This window comes from Coregonus lavaretus, assembly GCF_964263955.1.
Source record: "Coregonus lavaretus genome assembly, chromosome: 6".
Lineage (NCBI taxonomy): Eukaryota > Metazoa > Chordata > Actinopteri > Salmoniformes > Salmonidae > Coregonus > Coregonus lavaretus.
The window spans coordinates 33,735,342-33,752,315 of NC_139993.1; the positions used below are offsets into that span (position 1 = coordinate 33,735,342).

At 42.8% G+C, this 16,974-nt stretch overlaps 1 protein-coding gene and 1 pseudogene across 2 annotated transcripts; one reads left to right on the forward strand and one right to left on the reverse strand.

The window, feature by feature from the left end:
- Positions 1 to 607: 607 nt before the first annotated feature.
- Positions 608 to 2,030, reverse strand: LOC311131231 (la-related protein 6-like; annotated as a pseudogene). Its single transcript has 2 exons — positions 1,821 to 2,030; positions 608 to 1,689 (listed from the first exon to the last, which is right to left on the reverse strand). The product of its transcript is annotated as a la-related protein 6-like (transcript).
- Positions 2,031 to 3,585: 1,555 nt separating this feature from the next.
- LOC311130428 (mitochondrial import inner membrane translocase subunit Tim13) lies at positions 3,586 to 8,822 on the forward strand. Its single transcript, XM_084163151.1, has 3 exons — positions 3,586 to 3,829; positions 4,279 to 4,347; positions 7,876 to 8,822. The coding sequence occupies exons 1-3, from the start codon at positions 3,710 to 3,712 to the stop codon at positions 7,972 to 7,974; spliced, it is 288 nt and encodes a 95-aa protein (XP_084019277.1). The 5' UTR covers positions 3,586 to 3,709; the 3' UTR covers positions 7,975 to 8,822.
- Positions 8,823 to 16,974: the final 8,152 nt, after the last annotated feature.

The following is a 16,974-nucleotide window of genomic DNA, read 5'->3' on the forward strand; positions in this document are numbered from 1 at the left end:
AATATTTACTTCATTTATTTGGAAAAAGACAAAGGTAATAGCTTTGCAGTGTCACTAGCTACTCTTCCTACTTCAGGGATAATGTGACTGAAAAACTATACTTAAATCTTTGTCAAACATACCCCACTAGTGAAGACATGCAGGCACAGGGAATGGTGCCTGACACAAAGGCTATGGTGACAATGTTATTTTGACAACATTATCCCTGTGGAGATGCATACATTAGAAGTTATGCATGGGATGTTCAGATAACTGCTCAAGACACCTATAGACAGGAATGCCAGCCTATTTTCTTACCCCAGAATACTAATGTACTGAGATTATATTGTATATTCTGGGAAGGATTTTAGAAAAATTCATACTGGGAATATCAAGGGAAAGAAGAACAACATGTAACACTGTTGAAAGTACATGGTCATCTTTATTAATATCAATATAAAATAACATTTTCATAGCAGGCGTGACCAATATGACTTATTTTTTTCCATTCATTTAGATAAACATTGAGACAATAAAAAGTCATTTTGCACAATATATGGTTTGTTACATTATAAGATTTCAATAATTATTTGCTTTGGGCAATAGTGATAATTTTGGCCAGGCTTTATCATTGCTGCAGTACTAGCTTCCACCTGCCAATGCAGCTGTAGAAGCATTTAGCACCATCAGGGCCAAGCGGCTGGCGCAGCATCTCCACCACGCCCAGTGGCCTCTTGGGCAGGCCAGGCGAGAAGGGCCCACCTCTGTCAGGAAAGAAGGAATGGGCAGCAGTCTTCCGGCGCTGGATCCCACACTATCCTGGGAATAGTCCCCAGAGCACTTGCTCCTGACAAAGGTCCCGTTGCCACTGGTCACAGGGCTGCTGCTGAACACTGGAGCAGCCAGCGGGGAGAGAGTGTGGCCACTTGGGACCAGTTTGTGAGGCAGGAGGGGGCTCCCCATAGGGCTACTCACTGGGTTCCTGTAAGGGTCTGAGCAGAAGGAGGACAGCCGGGGGAAGGACAGGTGGCTGCAGCACAGAGCCTGAGGCCGGTTGGGCCTTCTCGAGGCGGGGGCAAAGTCGGACTCAAATTAGCTGTAGAGGGCAGAGTCCTCCAGGGAGTAACGCGGGTAGCGCCTGCTCTTGCAGTTGGGCTTCCTGGAGCACACACTCTCGATGCCATCCTCAGACTCCTCCTCTGTGCGGTCCTGGCTGCCCCCTGGCTTCCTGGTACACCTGCTGCCTAGGAGCACCACACGCGCTGCCCTGTTCCTCGCAGCTACTCCTCAGCCTGCGGGGCCTCATAGGCCCTCTGTGCCTCCTCCAGCTACTCATACTCCACCACTGCACACACCATATGCCTCAGCTCCGTGTACTTCTTGGCGTACCTCTTGAGCTCGGCAGGATCTCCTTCCCTGGGCGGCGAATGCGGAGGGAGGTGATGGTGCCGTGGCAACCAAACAGTCTCATTGCTGTCTCCATCAGGCTCGGCTGCTCCACTCCCAGGGCTATGCTCTCCTCCTCGTCATTATTGGCCTCTCCTTCCAGGAGGTTCCAGGCCAGCAGCAGCTTGCTGGTGGGAACACCGCAGCCAGTCAGGCACTGCGTCCCTCAGTCGTACCTTGGTTCCCTCCTCGTTGACTTCCAGCTGCCGTGTGGTGCGTGCCGCAGCCAGCGTGGTTCGCCAATCGCGTTGTGTGCTCCCTAATCTACAACTCTGAATGTTTAGGTTAAGTCATATTTACAAAGGTTATACTTGTTAACAAGAGAAATGTCAATGCAGGCCATAGTGCTGTGAGCAGGATAGTTTTCAACAACATAAGCCATCTATAAATCCTACATTTTTAAACGAGGTTAGTAACGTCACGCTGACATAGCCCATCTTGTTGCTCTGAACATGTTTTAGAAAAAAGACATCTTCAGAAAGGCTTTCATTGGTAAGATAGTTTTCTAGTTGAGTGGCAATTTTCTGTTTCAGGTCTACAACAGGGGGACTCCACACTTCGTCCTCAATACAGTCCTCTTCTTCAAACACATCAGTCAACTCTGTGGAGCTCCTGCAGAACAATGGATATCAACATTCATAAATTGATTTCAACATTCCTAAGATGTTATCAACATTCCTAAGTGTAATTTGGCATTATGAGTAAAGCACCAACCAGGTGAACAGGAAGCAGCGATACTTGCATCTTGTAAATGTCTGTGTCGAGTTGCAGGTGGTTCTACACAAACCAGAGAAAACTCTGAAAGATATTTAATCCATATTTTGTACTGCGTGAGAAATGCCTCTTGCATCTGTGTAGATCTTTGTTTTGGTCACACTGTGTGACTCTGTCATCTCCTTCTACACGTGGCAGCAGCCGCGTCTCATAGAAACGACTAGTCCTGCAAAGATGCTGGGAAATTCTAGATGTGTGGCAGCTAAAATGCAGAGGAACCTCCTCGCGAGGTACAAAACATGGATTTAATATCTTTCTGAGTTTTCTCTGGTTTGTGTAGAACCACCTGCAACTGGACACTGACATTTATAAGATAAATGTTTCCCCAAATCGAGAACGAAGACAGTATTGCTGCTTCCTGTTCACCTGGTTGGTGCTTTACTCAAAATGCCGGTTACAATCTGCTAGCCAGTGAACAGGCTACACTTGAACAATAAAAAAAATACAGTAAATAATGACCTAACTGGCCCTAGCCAGAATAGATTTAAACCCAACGCTTGCTTACAGCTGCGCTGGGGTCTGCTTACAGCTGCACTGGGGTCAGACAGGCTTGACACCACGGAGCCGGCGCAAGATATGGTTCGGAAACTTTACCTCAATCCAGGGATGAGAAATGTGTGGTACTCCGAATTGTCCCATTATCCCAATTGTTACACCTAGAAGATTGAATGACTGCTAGTTTTATCAGTTATTCAATCTTCTTGGTGTAACAGTTGGAATAATGGGACAATTTGGAGTACAACGTGTTTTCATTCTACTTTTATCATTGGAAGTCCCAATTTCCATAATCCCCAGCAAACTGTATTTTTTTGCTTCCCTCTGAAATATCCCTATATATTCCATATACATGATGTACACCAGTGTGACAGTATGCTGGAAGAAATTGTGAAATAGTTGCATAATGCATAATGAACAAACATTGTGTCAGTCAAATCTATGTGTTGGAATATAACACACCCATGTGTCTCAAAAACTTTCAGATGGGCCAAAACACAATTCGGACATATTTTATTTGTTGTGTTTTTATTTCAATAAGTGAATCAAGATAAAATGATCAGGAAAGTGTGATTATTGTCAGGAAACAGAGACATTGGAGCAGGTATTGCTACAGTGTGGGCAGTATCAGCGGGAAAGAGAGAGGATGAGATCTAGTATGAGGGAGAAGGGGATACAGGAAATTAGTTTAAGGAGTATATTGAGGAGAACGTCTTTAGAAATAGTCTAAAATATATTGTTATATTTTTTAAGAGCAACGGGGCTGGCAGGTAGGATTTAGTTTCTCCCCGTCTCTGGCCCACACTCCAATACAGTAGGTGACGGTAATGCACCATAACGTTGGATGCCAACTGCCGATAAACCCCACTGAAGAAGAAGAATAAGACAATTACAGGAAGTCACGTCGTCGAACAATATTGTTTCAAGGGCAATTTTTCGAACTGGTTACATGAGCTACACGTGTAATTACTAGCTACAGTTTAATTTCTTAAAGATAAAATTATCACAATTAGATATGGACGGATTTGGTTCCGATTTTTCATCAGGTGCTGGATCCGGTAAAATGGACACCGGGACAATCATGGAGCAAGTAAAGGTCCAGATTGCGGTGGCTAATGCGCAAGAACTCTTGCAGGTAACGTTAAATTGTTTTGAGCTAGCTAGCAAGCTAGCTAGGTAGTAGAGATATTGACATTGTTTGTATCCAGGTATACAGCTGACTGGTTAGCTAATTGGCGAGTCTAGCAAGTTGAAATAGCTAGCTAGCTAATGCAAAAGCAACAACTAGTTAGTTAGCTACCTAGCTAGTTAGCTCAATAGGCCATATGCATATCCAAACTGGGCATATCCAGCTAATGCGTGTAATTGCTGGCCTTCAACTTGCTATCTTCTACTGTATTTTTCTATCATGGTTAACTTAAAACTCCAAGATTGGTTGGTAGGCCAGGCCTATTATTATCAATGCAGTTATTAGCCAAACTGCCTGTCAGAGGTCATGGAGCCTGAACCTTGAGGTGATCATTACTTTATCTAGCTCGCTGAATGAAGGTGGGTTAAACCTTTTTCTTTTTTCTTTTGTTGTAGAGAATGACAGACAAATGTTTCAAGAAATGCATAGGCAAACCAGGAGGCACGTTGGACAACTCTGAACAGGTATGCCGGTGTATTTTATTTGCAAATCACCTTTTATTTGTCACATACACGTGTTTAGCAGATGTTATAGCGGGTGTAGCGAAATGCTTTTGCTTCTAGCTCCGACAGTGCAGTAATATCTAACAATTTCACAACATATACCCAATACACACAAAACTAGTAAGAAATGGGATTTAAATATATATACATATAGGGACAAGCAATGACAGAGTGGCATGGACTAAGATACAGTAGAATATTATAGAATAGAATGCGTATATACATATGAGATGAGTAGTGCAAGATATGTAAACATTATTAAAGTGAATAGTGTTCCATTTCTTAAAGTGGCCAGTGATTTCAATAGGCAGCAGCAGCCTCTAGTGTGCTAGTGATGGCTATTTAACAGTCTGATGGCCTTGAGATAGAAGCTGTTTTTCATTCTCTCTGTCCCAGCTTTGATGCACCTGTACTGACCTCGCCTTCTGGATGATAGCGGGGTGAACAGGCAGTGGCTCAGGTGGTTGATGTCCTTGATGATCTTTTTGGCCTTCCTGTGACATCGGGTGCTGTATGTCTTGGAGGGTGGGTAGTTTGCCCCTGGTAATGCGTTCGGCAGACTGCACCACCCTCTGGAGAGCCCTGCAGTTGCGGGCGGTGCAGTTGCCGTACCAGGCGGTTATACAGCCTGACATGATGCTCTCAATTGTGCATCTGTAAAAGTTTGAGGGTTTTAGGTGCTAAGCCAAATTTATTCAGCCTCCTGAGGTTGAAGAGGCTCTGTTGCGCCTTCTTCACCACACTGTCTGCGTGGGTGGACCATTTCAGTTTGTCGGTGATGTGTACCCCAAGGAACTTGAAGCTTTCCACCTTCTCCACTGCGGTCCCATCAATGTGGATAGGGGGGTGCACCCTCTGCTGTTTCCTGAAGTCCACGATCATCTCCTTTGTTTTGTTGATGTTGAGTGAGAGGTTATTTTCCTGGCACCACACTCCCAGAGCCCTCACCTCCTCCCTGTAGGCGGTCTCGTCATTGTTGGTAATCAAGCCTACTACTGTTGTGTCGTCTGCGAACTTGATGATTGAGTTGGAGGTGTGCTTGGCCACGCAGTCATGGGTGAACAGGGAGTACAGGAGTGGGCTGAGCACGCACCCTTGTGGGGCCCCAGTGTTGAGGATCAGCGAAGTGGAGATGTTGTTTCCTAACTTCACCACCTGGGGGCGGCCCGTCAGGAAGTCCAGGACCCAGTTGCACAGGGCAGGGTTCAGACCCAGGGCCTCAAGCTTAATGATGAGCTTGGAGGGTACTATGGTGTTGAATGCTGAGCTATAGTCAATGAACAGCATTCTTACATAGGTATTCCTCTTGTCCAGATGGGATAGGGCAGTGTGATGGCGATTGCATCGTCTGTGGCTCTATTGGGGCGGTAAGCAAATTGAAGTGGGTCTAGGGTGACAGGGAAGGTAGAGGTGATATGATCCTTGACTAGTCTCTCAAAGCACTTCATGATGACAGAGGTGAGTGCTACTGGGTGATAGTTGTTTAGTTCAGTTACCTTTGGTTTCTTGGGTACCGGAACAATGGTGGCCATCTTGAAGCATGTGGGAACAGCAGACTGGGAAACGGAGAGATTTGAATATGTCCATAAACACACCAGCCAGCTGGTCTGCGCATGCTCTGAGGACGCGGCTAGGGAATGCCGTCTGGGCCGGCAGCCTTGCGGGGGTTAACATGCTTAAATGTCTTAATCACGTCGGCCATGGAGAAGGAGGCCTCAGTCCTTGGTAGTGGGCCTCGTCAGTGGCACTGTGTTATCCTCGATATGTTATCCAGATTATTGATGGGATGGTATATGTACAGTTGAAGTCAGAAGTTTACATGCACTTAGGTTGGAGTCATTAAAACTCATTTTTCAACCACTCCACAAATTTCTTGTTAACAAACTATAGTTTTGGCAAGTCGGTTAGGACATCTACTTTGTGCATGACACAAGTAATTTTTCCAACAATTGTTTACAGACAGATTATTTCACTTATAATTTACTGTATCACAATTCCAGTGGGTCAGAAGTTTACATACATTAAGTTGACTGTGCCTTTAAACAGCTTGGGAAATTCCAGAAAATTATGTAATGGCTTTAGAAGCTTCTGATAGGCTAATTGACATCATTTGAGTCTATTGGAGGTGTACCTGTGGATGTATTTCAAGGCCTACCTTCAAACTCAGTGCCTCTTTGCTTGGCATCATGGGAAAATCAAAAGAAATCAGCCAGCAATTTCCAAACGCCTGAAGGTACCACGTTCATCTGTACAAACAATAGTACGCAAGTATAAACACCATGGGACCACGCAGCCGTCATACCGCTCAGGAAGGAGACGCGTTCTGTCTCCTAGAGATGACTGTACTTTGGTGTGAAAAGTGCAAATCAATCCCAGAACAACAGCAAAGGACCTTGTGAAGATGCTGGAGGAAACGGGTACAAAAGTATCTATATCCACAGTAGAGCGAGTCCTATATCGACATAACCTGAAAGGCCGCTCAGCAAGGAAGAAGCCACTGCTCCAAAACCGCCATAAAAAAGACAAACTACGGTTTGCAACTGCACATGGGGACAAAGATCTTACTTTTTGGAGAAATCTCCTCTGGTCTGATGAAACAAAAATAGAACTGTTTGCCCATAATGACCATCGTTAAGTTTAGAGGAAAAAGGGGGTAACTTGCAAGCCGAAGAACACCATCCCAACCGTGAAGGCCGGGGGTGGCAGCATCATGCACTTCACAAAATAGATGGCATCATGAGGAAGAACAATTATGTGGATATATTGAAGCAACATCTCAAGACATCAGTCAGGAAGTTAAAGCTTGGTCGCAAATGGGTCTTCCAAAAGGACAATGACCCCAAGCTTACTTCCAAAGTTGTGCCAAAATGGCTTAAGGACTACAAAGTCAAGGTATTGGAATGGCTATCACAAAGCCCTGACCTCAATCCTATAGAAAATTTGTGGGCAGAACTGAAAAAAGTGTGTGTGAGCAAGGAGGCCACAAACCTGACTCAGTTACACCAGCTCTGTCAGGAGGAATGGGCCAAAATTCACCCAACTTATTGTGGGAAGCTTGTGGAAGGCTACCCAAAATGTTTGACCGTAGTTAAACAATTTAAAGGCAATGCTACGAAATACTAATTGAGTGTATATAAACTTCTGACCCACTGGGAATGTGATTGAAATAAATAAAAGCTGAAATAAATCATTCTCTCTACTATTATTCTGACATTTCACATTCTTAAAATAAAGTGGTGTTCCTAACTGACCTAAGACAGGAATTTTTACTAGGATTAAGTGTCAGGAATTGTGAAAAACTGATTTTAAATGTATTTGGCCAAGGTGTATGTGAACTTCCGACTTCAACTGTATATGAGGAATTGTGACCCCTACCTTGAGTCAGTGATTTTTAATTTGAGACCTCAGATAAGGTGCAAATTTGAAAATGCTAATATTATGCTGTGGAACAGGGTAATGCTCACTGATATATTTTTCTGTTTATTGCAGAAATGCATCGCTATGTGCATGGATCGATATATGGATGCATGGAATACCGTGTCCCGTGCCTACAACTCCAGACTACAGAGGGAAAGAGCTCGTATATGAACATCATCCTACTCTGCCAGCCATACCTTTGCAAAGCCAAAACGAATGGCAGGGAAGGTGTTAGTGGCTGAGGCTGCAAGAGCATGTGTAGCACAATGACACACAAACTTCTGTGAGAACTCCTAACGGACATGTTTGGAGATCCTGTGAACGGCAACAATAATGATGGTGGACATTTTCCTTTCACTAAAAGGATATTTTAACAAATGGATATCTTCTATTGTTTTTCATTATTATTAAAAGACACATGAATGAATGTTAACAAGAAAAGATTCTGTGCAATTATAATGTGTCATTTTCAAGTCTACTCTGTAACCGTCCCCTAAAAGTTCAGTGCCAGTTACCTATTCTTCAGTTGGTTACTGGCTGTGAGTGTGGGTGAAACACCAGTGTGGGTGAAACACCAGTTCCCTGAGGGGATTAGGCAAGGCTTCTTTTACCACCTTCCTAAACCTAGTTTCTTCCCTGTGGAAGAATTGAGGAAATATTTTTTTGTTTTCATAATTGTGAACCAGGCACTCGGACCAGCTAAACAATCCTATATCAGAATACGTGTCGAGAACAAAACAGTATTGTCAGACTTGCGTTCCAGTTGTCAATATCTGCCCTAGTGGATCTGTTTAACAGGGTCTGCTGTGGTGCAGACTTTGTATTGAACCTGGCTGGCTTGGTTTGTTAGATTTCTGGGAACAACACTCCTTCATTCATCCCTTTGACTTGTGTAGGGAAGTAAAAAGAAATGGCCTGTGAGTGCTTAAAGGTGGGTGCTCCTGCTCAGAGGTGTGCTTGTGACTGACTGGAATGGCCTTTTTCACTTGTGAGACATAAATAAATAAATTCAGATCAAGCATTTGTGCCCTGTTTTTTATTCCTTGCGTATTTAATATACATTCTTCCATGCTGGGGGAAACCGTGAGTTGGGTCATATTTCTTGTAGGGCCTGAACTCCTTCCAGAAATGTAGATGTAGCTACACTGCATAAAGATGCTTTCATGCAAGGCTCAGTTCCTGAGCATCTGCTATAAAAATGTTGCTTTGTCCAACTTTTAGATAGTTAGCCCACATAATTTACATTAAAAAGCTGGTTGGCTGCAAATGAATAATTAAAGTAATGTAAACACCAATAAATTAAATATATTTTTGAACCCACAGAAATCAAAATGCTTACACCGTATAGATGTTTTCTCAACAAATACGATAAAATAAATACACAACATCCCATATGCATGTTTTAGTAAAATGTCCACAGACTATCGTTGTACACATTAGTCCAAGATTTCATCTGAATCTCCTGGTAGTTTCATGATGGTAGAGGACATACATCATCCTTGACCAGTAGCGCACAAGAAATACCAGTGGTGGCTGCAAAGTGGAAAACCCATTGTGTCAAGTATTGTATGATGTCTCAATTCCTCCTATTTTCCATAGCCTCAGAAAGGCAGATAGTTGGATATCCATTCCCTGATGGCAGTGACCCACATGTAGGCTCCTGGGAAACCAGTCTATCCGCAGCCATGTCCCCAGCTGGTCACCCCGGCAACAAACCACTGGCCAGAGGCTTCATGACACATTAGGGGGCCACCAGAATCTCCCTGGTTTTCAGAAAGGGAGAAAGACCTCGATTGAGAACTTTGCGGTAGAGAATTCAAAATGTGCATTGGTCCTGGGAAGGTCGATAAGAGCATAAGAACAAAAATAAGTCACCTGATTTTTTCATGTTTGTCACCATACAGACTAAATGTAAATTTGGCAACAGTAGCTATGTGTCCATCCAATTGGCGCCTAAAAACAAAATCTGCATGAGACCAATGTGTGCATTTTCCCACCAGAGGTGTATTCCCATCAAACGGACTTGTTGCAGATAAAAAAAACTGCGTGATGACAGTGCACATATATACAGTGGGGAGAACAAGTATTTGAAACACTGCCGATTTTGCAGGTTTTCCTACTTACAAAGCATGTAGAGGTCTGTAAATTTTATCATAGGTACACTTCAACTGTGAGAGACAAAAATCCAGAAAATCACATTGTATGATTTTTAAGTAATTAATTTGCATTTTATTGCATGACATAAGTATTTGATACATCAGAAAAGCAGAACTTAATATTTGGTACAGAAACCTTTGTTTGCAATTACAGAGATCATACGTTTCCTGTAGGTCTAGACCAGGTTTGCACACACTGCAGCAGGGATTTTGGCCCACTCCTCCATACACACCTTCTCCAGATCCTTCAGGTTTCGGGGCTGTCGCTGGGCAATACGGACTTTCAGCTCCCTCCAAAGATTTTATATTGGGTTCAGGTCTGGAGACTGGCTAGGCCACTCCAGGACCTTGAGATGCTTCTTACGGAGCCACTCCTTAGTTGCCCTGGCTGTGTGTTTCGGGTCGTTGTCATGCTGGAAGACCCAGCCATGACCCATCTTCAATGCTCTTACTGAAGGAAGGAGGTTGTTGGCCAAGATCTCGCGATACATGGCCCCATCCATCCTCCCCTCAATACGGTGCAGTCGTCCTGTCCCCTTTGCAGAAAAACATCCCCAAAGAATGATGTTTCCACCTCCATGCTTCACGGTTGGGATGGTGTTCTTGGGGTTGTACTCATCCTTCTTCTTCCTCCAAACACGACGAGTGGAGTTTAGACCAAAAAGCTCTATTTTTGTCTCATCGGACTGTAGCCCATCCCAGCCTTTTGCAGGTCTACAATTTTATCCCTGATGTCCTTACACAGCTCTCTGGTCTTGGCCATTGTGGAGAGGTTGGAGTCTGTTTGATTGAGTGTGTGGACAGGTGTCTTTTATACAGGTAACGAGTTCAAACAGGTGCAGTTAATACAGGTAATGAGTGGAGAACAGGAGGGCTTCTTAAAGAAAAACTAACAGGTCTGTGAGAGCCGGAATTCTTACTGGTTGGTAGGTGATCAAATACTTATGTCATGCAATAAAATGCAAATTAATTACTTAAAAATCATACAATGTGATTTTCTGGATTTTTGTTTTAGATTCAGTCTCTCACAGTTGAAGTGTACCTATGATAAAAATTACAGACCTCTTCATGCTTTGTAAGTAGGAAAACCTGCAAAATCGGCAGTGTATCAAATACTTGTTCTCCCCACTGTATACAGTGGGGGAAAAAAGTATTTAGTCAGCCACCAATTGTGCAAGTTCTCCCACTTAAAAAGAAGAGAGAGGCCTGTAATTTTCATCATAGGTACACGTCAACTATGACAGACAAAATGAGAAAGACATTTCCAGAAAATCACATTGTAGGATTTTTAATGAATTTATTTGCAAATTATGGTGGAAAATAAGTATTTGGTCAATAACAAAAGTTTCTCAATACTTTGTTATATACCCTTTGTTGGCAATGACACAGGTCAAACGTTTTCTGTAAGTCTTCACAAGGTTTTCACACACTGTTGCTGGTATTTTGGCCCATTCCTCCATGCAGATCTCCTCTAGAGCAGTGATGTTTTGAGGCTGTCGCTGGGCAACACGGACTTTCAACTCCCTCCAAAGATTTTCTGTGGGGTTGTGATCTGGAGACTGGCTAGGCCACTCCAGGACCTTGAAATGCTTCTTACGAAGCCACTCCTTCGTTGCCCGGGCGGTGTGTTTGGGATCATTGTCATGCTGAAAGACCCAGCCACGTTTCATCTTCAATGCCCTTGCTGATGGAAGGAGGTTTTCACTCAAAATCTCACGATACATGGCCCCATTCATTCTTTCCTTTACACAGATCAGTCGTCCTGGTCCCTTTGCACAAAAACAGCCCCAAAGCATGATGTTTCCACCCCCATGCTTCACAGTAGGTATGGTGTTCTTTGGATGCAACTCAGCATTCTTTGTCCTCCAAACACGACGAGTTGAGTTTTTACCAAAAAGTTATATTTTGGTTTCATCTGACCATATGACATTCTCCCAATCCTCTTCTGGATCATCCAAATGCACTCTAGCAAACTTCAGACGGGCCTGGACATGTACTGGCTTAAGCAGGGGGACACGTCTGGCACTGCAGGATTTGAGTCCCTGGCAGCGTAGTGTGTTACTGATGGTAGGCTTTGTTACTTTGGTCCCAGCTCTCTGCAGGTCATTCACTGGGTCCCCCCGTGTGGTTCTGGGATTTTTGCTCACCGTTCTTGTGATCATTTTGACCCCACAGGGTGAGATCTTGCGTGGAGCCCCAGATCGAGGGAGATTATCAGTGGTCTTGTATGTCTTCCAAGACGAACTGGCAACTCTAAGGATAGCCTTTCCACTCTCTATTTAATCTTGCTCTTGTGACTGACTGGGTTTGAACCAGGTCTCCTGCTGTCACAAGACTGTGTTAGCCTAGGATGTTATCTCTGGTTTTCACTCTGAATTTAGATAACTGAATTTGGAAACTGAATCTGAATGCATCTCAGAAGTTGAATATATGAGTCTTTGATCAACTTGAAATGATAGTTTGTAAACTTGATAAACAGTGAATGAATGCAATATCTACCATATTAAAACTGAATATACAGGTATAAATATTGAATTTGAGTATTCAATTAAATTGAAATAGAATTATAAAACTGAATGCAATATTAATTCCATTCAGTTTCAAATCATGAAATACAAGTTCAATTTATGAATTCAATTATTCAATTTGTGCATTATAAATGCAAAAATATTCCATTTAAATTCAATATCCTAATACAAATGATAAATTATGGAATTTAAATACAATTTCTGTTGGCACTGAAATCGCTCCATACAATACAACGATTGTGCAAGCTATGTGACTCCTCAATCAACAGGCCCACAAAAACCCCAATCATGAGGAAGACTAGGATGACGACTAGGACGATTCTCCTACAGCAGACAGAGTTGGGGGAGTAGGACGGGGCTCCCCTGGTGGCCACTCATTATCCTTTTTCACCTCCATTCAGAGAATACATTTTTTGACACACCTTGTAATAAACCCTTTAATAGTAGCCTAATCTACACGAAGCATATCAAACCCCATTTAACAGAACATAATAAAGAATAATGAATGGTATTATGAGTATGAAATGTGGGGGCAATGGAAATATAGCTCTACTGGTTGACCATTATCTCCCAACAATACTAAGACTTGTGGTGGTATTTAGTTACATCAGATGTCTATTTTTGACCAGATAATGTTCACATTTCATAACTGTTAAGGTCATCACCTGAGGGGATATTTTACACACAATTACTTTTAACAATGATGGGTGCGGCTCTCATGGAAAGAAAAAGACGGGTCCCCATCCAATGTTAATCCATCAGTAGAAATAAACCACCATGAAACCAAATATTCCATCCAACTTGTAGTGATGGGAAGTTTGGCTCTTTTTACTGACAGATTTTTTCTCATTTTGACTCATTTCGTTAATTTGAGTCAGTAATGCCCAGAGCACGCAGGACCCCCTACCGGCGAACGATGACCTGAAAACTCAAAAGAGTCATGATTCTACAAGCCGTTCACCGTATGGGGTTTATTGGAGCTGTCATTTGTGACTTGTAAAAATGTACATTTGTTGATTGCTATGCATTCAAATAAGATTATTTCTTGATGCATTTGAAACGAGGTCTAGTTGTGGCCACAACCGGGCTAGATTGTGAACGACTCTTAGCGGAATGCATTGCTTGACTGCCTTGAGGGTGATTTGCGATTTGTTCTCGAGTTCGAGTTTGTTGAGCAAAGGCTGTATGTATGTTTTGGTTCTACAAAGCTGTGTCCATCATAACATTCAATATTCAAATAATTGCATTCATTCTTGCACCATGCGATCAATTCAGGCAGGTCACGTGATTTAAGTCCGTATTCGACGTCCATCTGTGTCTGAGGACATTGGGAGATGACCGGCCACAACAGTGAGCGCTGTTACCTTCAAGTAGGTCTCCGTTTTGTTGCAGTGTTGTGGATGGGGACAGTGGATGGGCGTAAGCATCTGACCCTGATTTCAAAGGTTGCATGTTCAAATCCAGCAATATGATTTTTTTGTTGTTGATATTTTTGTTTTAAGCCTATCCCAAAACTTAACCCTTACCTTAACCATTCAGAGTTAATGCCTAAACTTAACCCTAACTGTCAAAATTGGGAGTTAATGCCTAAACTTAATGGTAAACACTTTGAAATTTGACATTTGGAACAACTTCAAAATGTGACGTTTGAGAAACATAGATAATCGTCTAATTCTGCCGTGAGACTGTGAGAGCTTTTAGGATCAATAATCAGTTCTAAACATGTATTTTTATTTTCTAGGCTGCCTGCAGCATGATCTATTTTCCTGCCTGCGTACATACACTCACCGGCCAGTTTATTAGGTACATCCATCTAGTACCGGGTCGGACCCCCCTTTGCCTCCAGAACAGCCTGAATTCTTCAGGGCATGGATTCTACAAGTCAGAAACGTTCCACAGGGATGTTGGTTCATGCTGACGTGATGGCATCACGCAGTTGCTGCAGTTTGGACGGCGGTACACCACCGCCACCAGCCTGTACCGTTGACACCAGGCAGGATGGGTCCATGGACTCATGCTGCTTATGCCAAATCCTGACTCTGCCATCAGCATGACGCAACAGGAACCGGGATTCGTCGGACCAGGCAATGTTTTTCCACTCCTCAATTGTCCAGTTTTGGTGATCGCGTGCCCACTGGAAACGCTTCTTCTTGTTTATAGCTGATAGGAGTGGAACCCGTTGTGTTCGTCTGCTGCAATAGCCCATCTGTGACAAGGATCAACGAGTTGTGCGTTCCGAGATGCCGTTCTGCACACCACTGTTGTACTACGCCGTTACTGTTTGTGACCCACCTGTTAGTTTGCACTATTCTTGCCATTCTCCTTCAACCTCTCTCATCAACGAGCTGTTTTCGCCCACAGGACTGCTACTGACTGGATGTTTTTTGTTTGTCGCACCATTCTCGGGAAACCCTAGACATTGTCGTGTGTGAAAGCCCAGGAGGGTGGCCATTTCTGAGATACTGGATCTGGCACGCCTGGCACTGACGATCATACCACGCTCAAAGTCACTTAGGTCACTAGTTTTGGCCATTCTAACGTTCAACGGAACGGTAACTGAATGCCTCGATGCCTGTCTGCCTGCTATATATAGCAAGCCACGTGACTCACTGCCTGTAGGAGTGATCCATTTCCGTGAATGCGGTGGTGTACCTAATAAACTGGCTGGTGAGTGTATATGACAGACAGCTGTTGGTCAGAGCACATCTCTGGAGACGGAGGAGCTTGTATTAAAGGCTCTACATGGTCAATCTGACATCTTAAGTGGCCCTACAATGCAATGCAGCCTCTGCAGATGTCAAGGCTTTCATACTTCTTGCGCTTAGTGGAGCGTTATTGTGAAGGAAGTGAGTTTGTGTTTATACAGGACATACCGCCCCCACCTACCATCAACTAATCATGTCAATACCCTCAACATTGTTACAAAATTTGAGGTACTGATCTTGATTTGGCCTCTGCATGCCTCCGGTACAGATCTTGATTTGGCCTCTACATGCCTCCTTGATTTGGCCTCTGCATGCCTCCGGAGGCTCTGCAATTGCGTCACACCCTCCATATGAAGCCTCCGACCACATTTACGGATCAAGCATAAATTTGCTTTTAATCCTGTTGTAGAATTAAATGTGGCCAGCCAGCAGGTCAAACGAATGACTAAAATCAACAAGTCACTCAGAAAAACAAATCATGACTCTCGAGTCAGTAAAAAGAGTTGTTCAAAAATAACTAACTAATCGTTTGAGCGAACTGCACATCACTACAAACTAGGCCATTGACAATAATGCAGAAAAAAACAAGCAATTTCCTGGAAGTAAAGATGCACAATCAATTTCACTAGACGATGGATATTATTAATAGGAGTGATGTTTAAATAAAATGATACATATTAAGCATCTTTAACATGGTCAGTAGCTAGGTTTCCATCCAATTGGCAACAGATTTTCATGCAAATATTCTCAAATCTGCATAAAGAAAATATGCCAATTTTCCCACCAGTGGTGTTTCCACCACATTGACTTGTTGCTGATAAAAGTCAGCGCATGTTGACATAATGCACACAAAATCTACTTTTTCACTTCAGATTTCATGTAGGCCTACCGAATAAAAAATCTATTTCAATGTGTTTCCATCACATTTTCAACTCTATCGATAGTTTTGTCATAAAAATGGTTGTGTTAAATAGCAAATGTGGCTACACTCTAAAAATTAGGGGTTCAACAAGGGTTCTTTCAAATCAAATTTTATTTGCCACATGCGCCGAATACAACAGGTGTAGACATTACAGTGAAATGCTTACTTAATAGCCCTTAACCAACAATGCAGTAAAAAAAAATCTAAAAGTGTTAAGTAATAAATAGATAAGTAAAAGATAAAAGCAAATAACTAAAGAGCAGCAGTAACGTTAAAGGGCTCTGGCTAGTATTACTTAGCCAGCTAGAAGAATGAAGTAAGAAGCTAACGTTAAACGGAGCTGTTGCTCTTACAGTATAAGGTACAACAGAATCGGCGTAATGAATATACACACCATGGGTTTTTGTGTAGTTGAGACCATAATAATACAATATTCTACTAACAAAGTGTTTTTTGCCATAGCCTAAATATTCTTCAGAGGAAATAATTGACCTAATATTTATTAATGTCCCCCTTTGCAGGAATCTCTAATGCTTAGCAAAGAGCAGGGTTCATGATCACAATGGGGCTCCAAAAATAAATGCAAATTGATAATTCCCTATTTAGCACTTATATAGGAGCCAGCGTTAGAATTCAATGTTATTACAGGGGTCTCAACAAACCCCTTTCACCCACAACACATAGTTTTCTATGCCTGCTATCTGGTTTGTATGTTTAGCTTGTGTTTTGCAAACTGACCTAATTTCCCTGTTAAGTTGTTGGTAGCCAACAGGAGGCCTGGGGATATGAATAGCTCATGGTAGTAGCTATGTGTTGAACCAGAGAAAGGGAGACAAGTGAAGAACTGTGGTTGTTGTGAC

Bases quoted from the DNA above. Each gene is read 5' to 3' on its own strand.
- LOC311130428 (XM_084163151.1), top strand. From the start codon at position 3,710: ATGGACGGATTTGGTTCCGATTTTTCATCAGGTGCTGGATCCGGTAAA. The intron at 3,830-4,278 runs GTAACGTTAAAT...CTTTTGTTGTAG, and splicing joins ATGCGCAAGAACTCTTGCAG to AGAATGACAGACAAATGTTT. The intron at 4,348-7,875 runs GTATGCCGGTGT...TGTTTATTGCAG, and splicing joins CGTTGGACAACTCTGAACAG to AAATGCATCGCTATGTGCAT.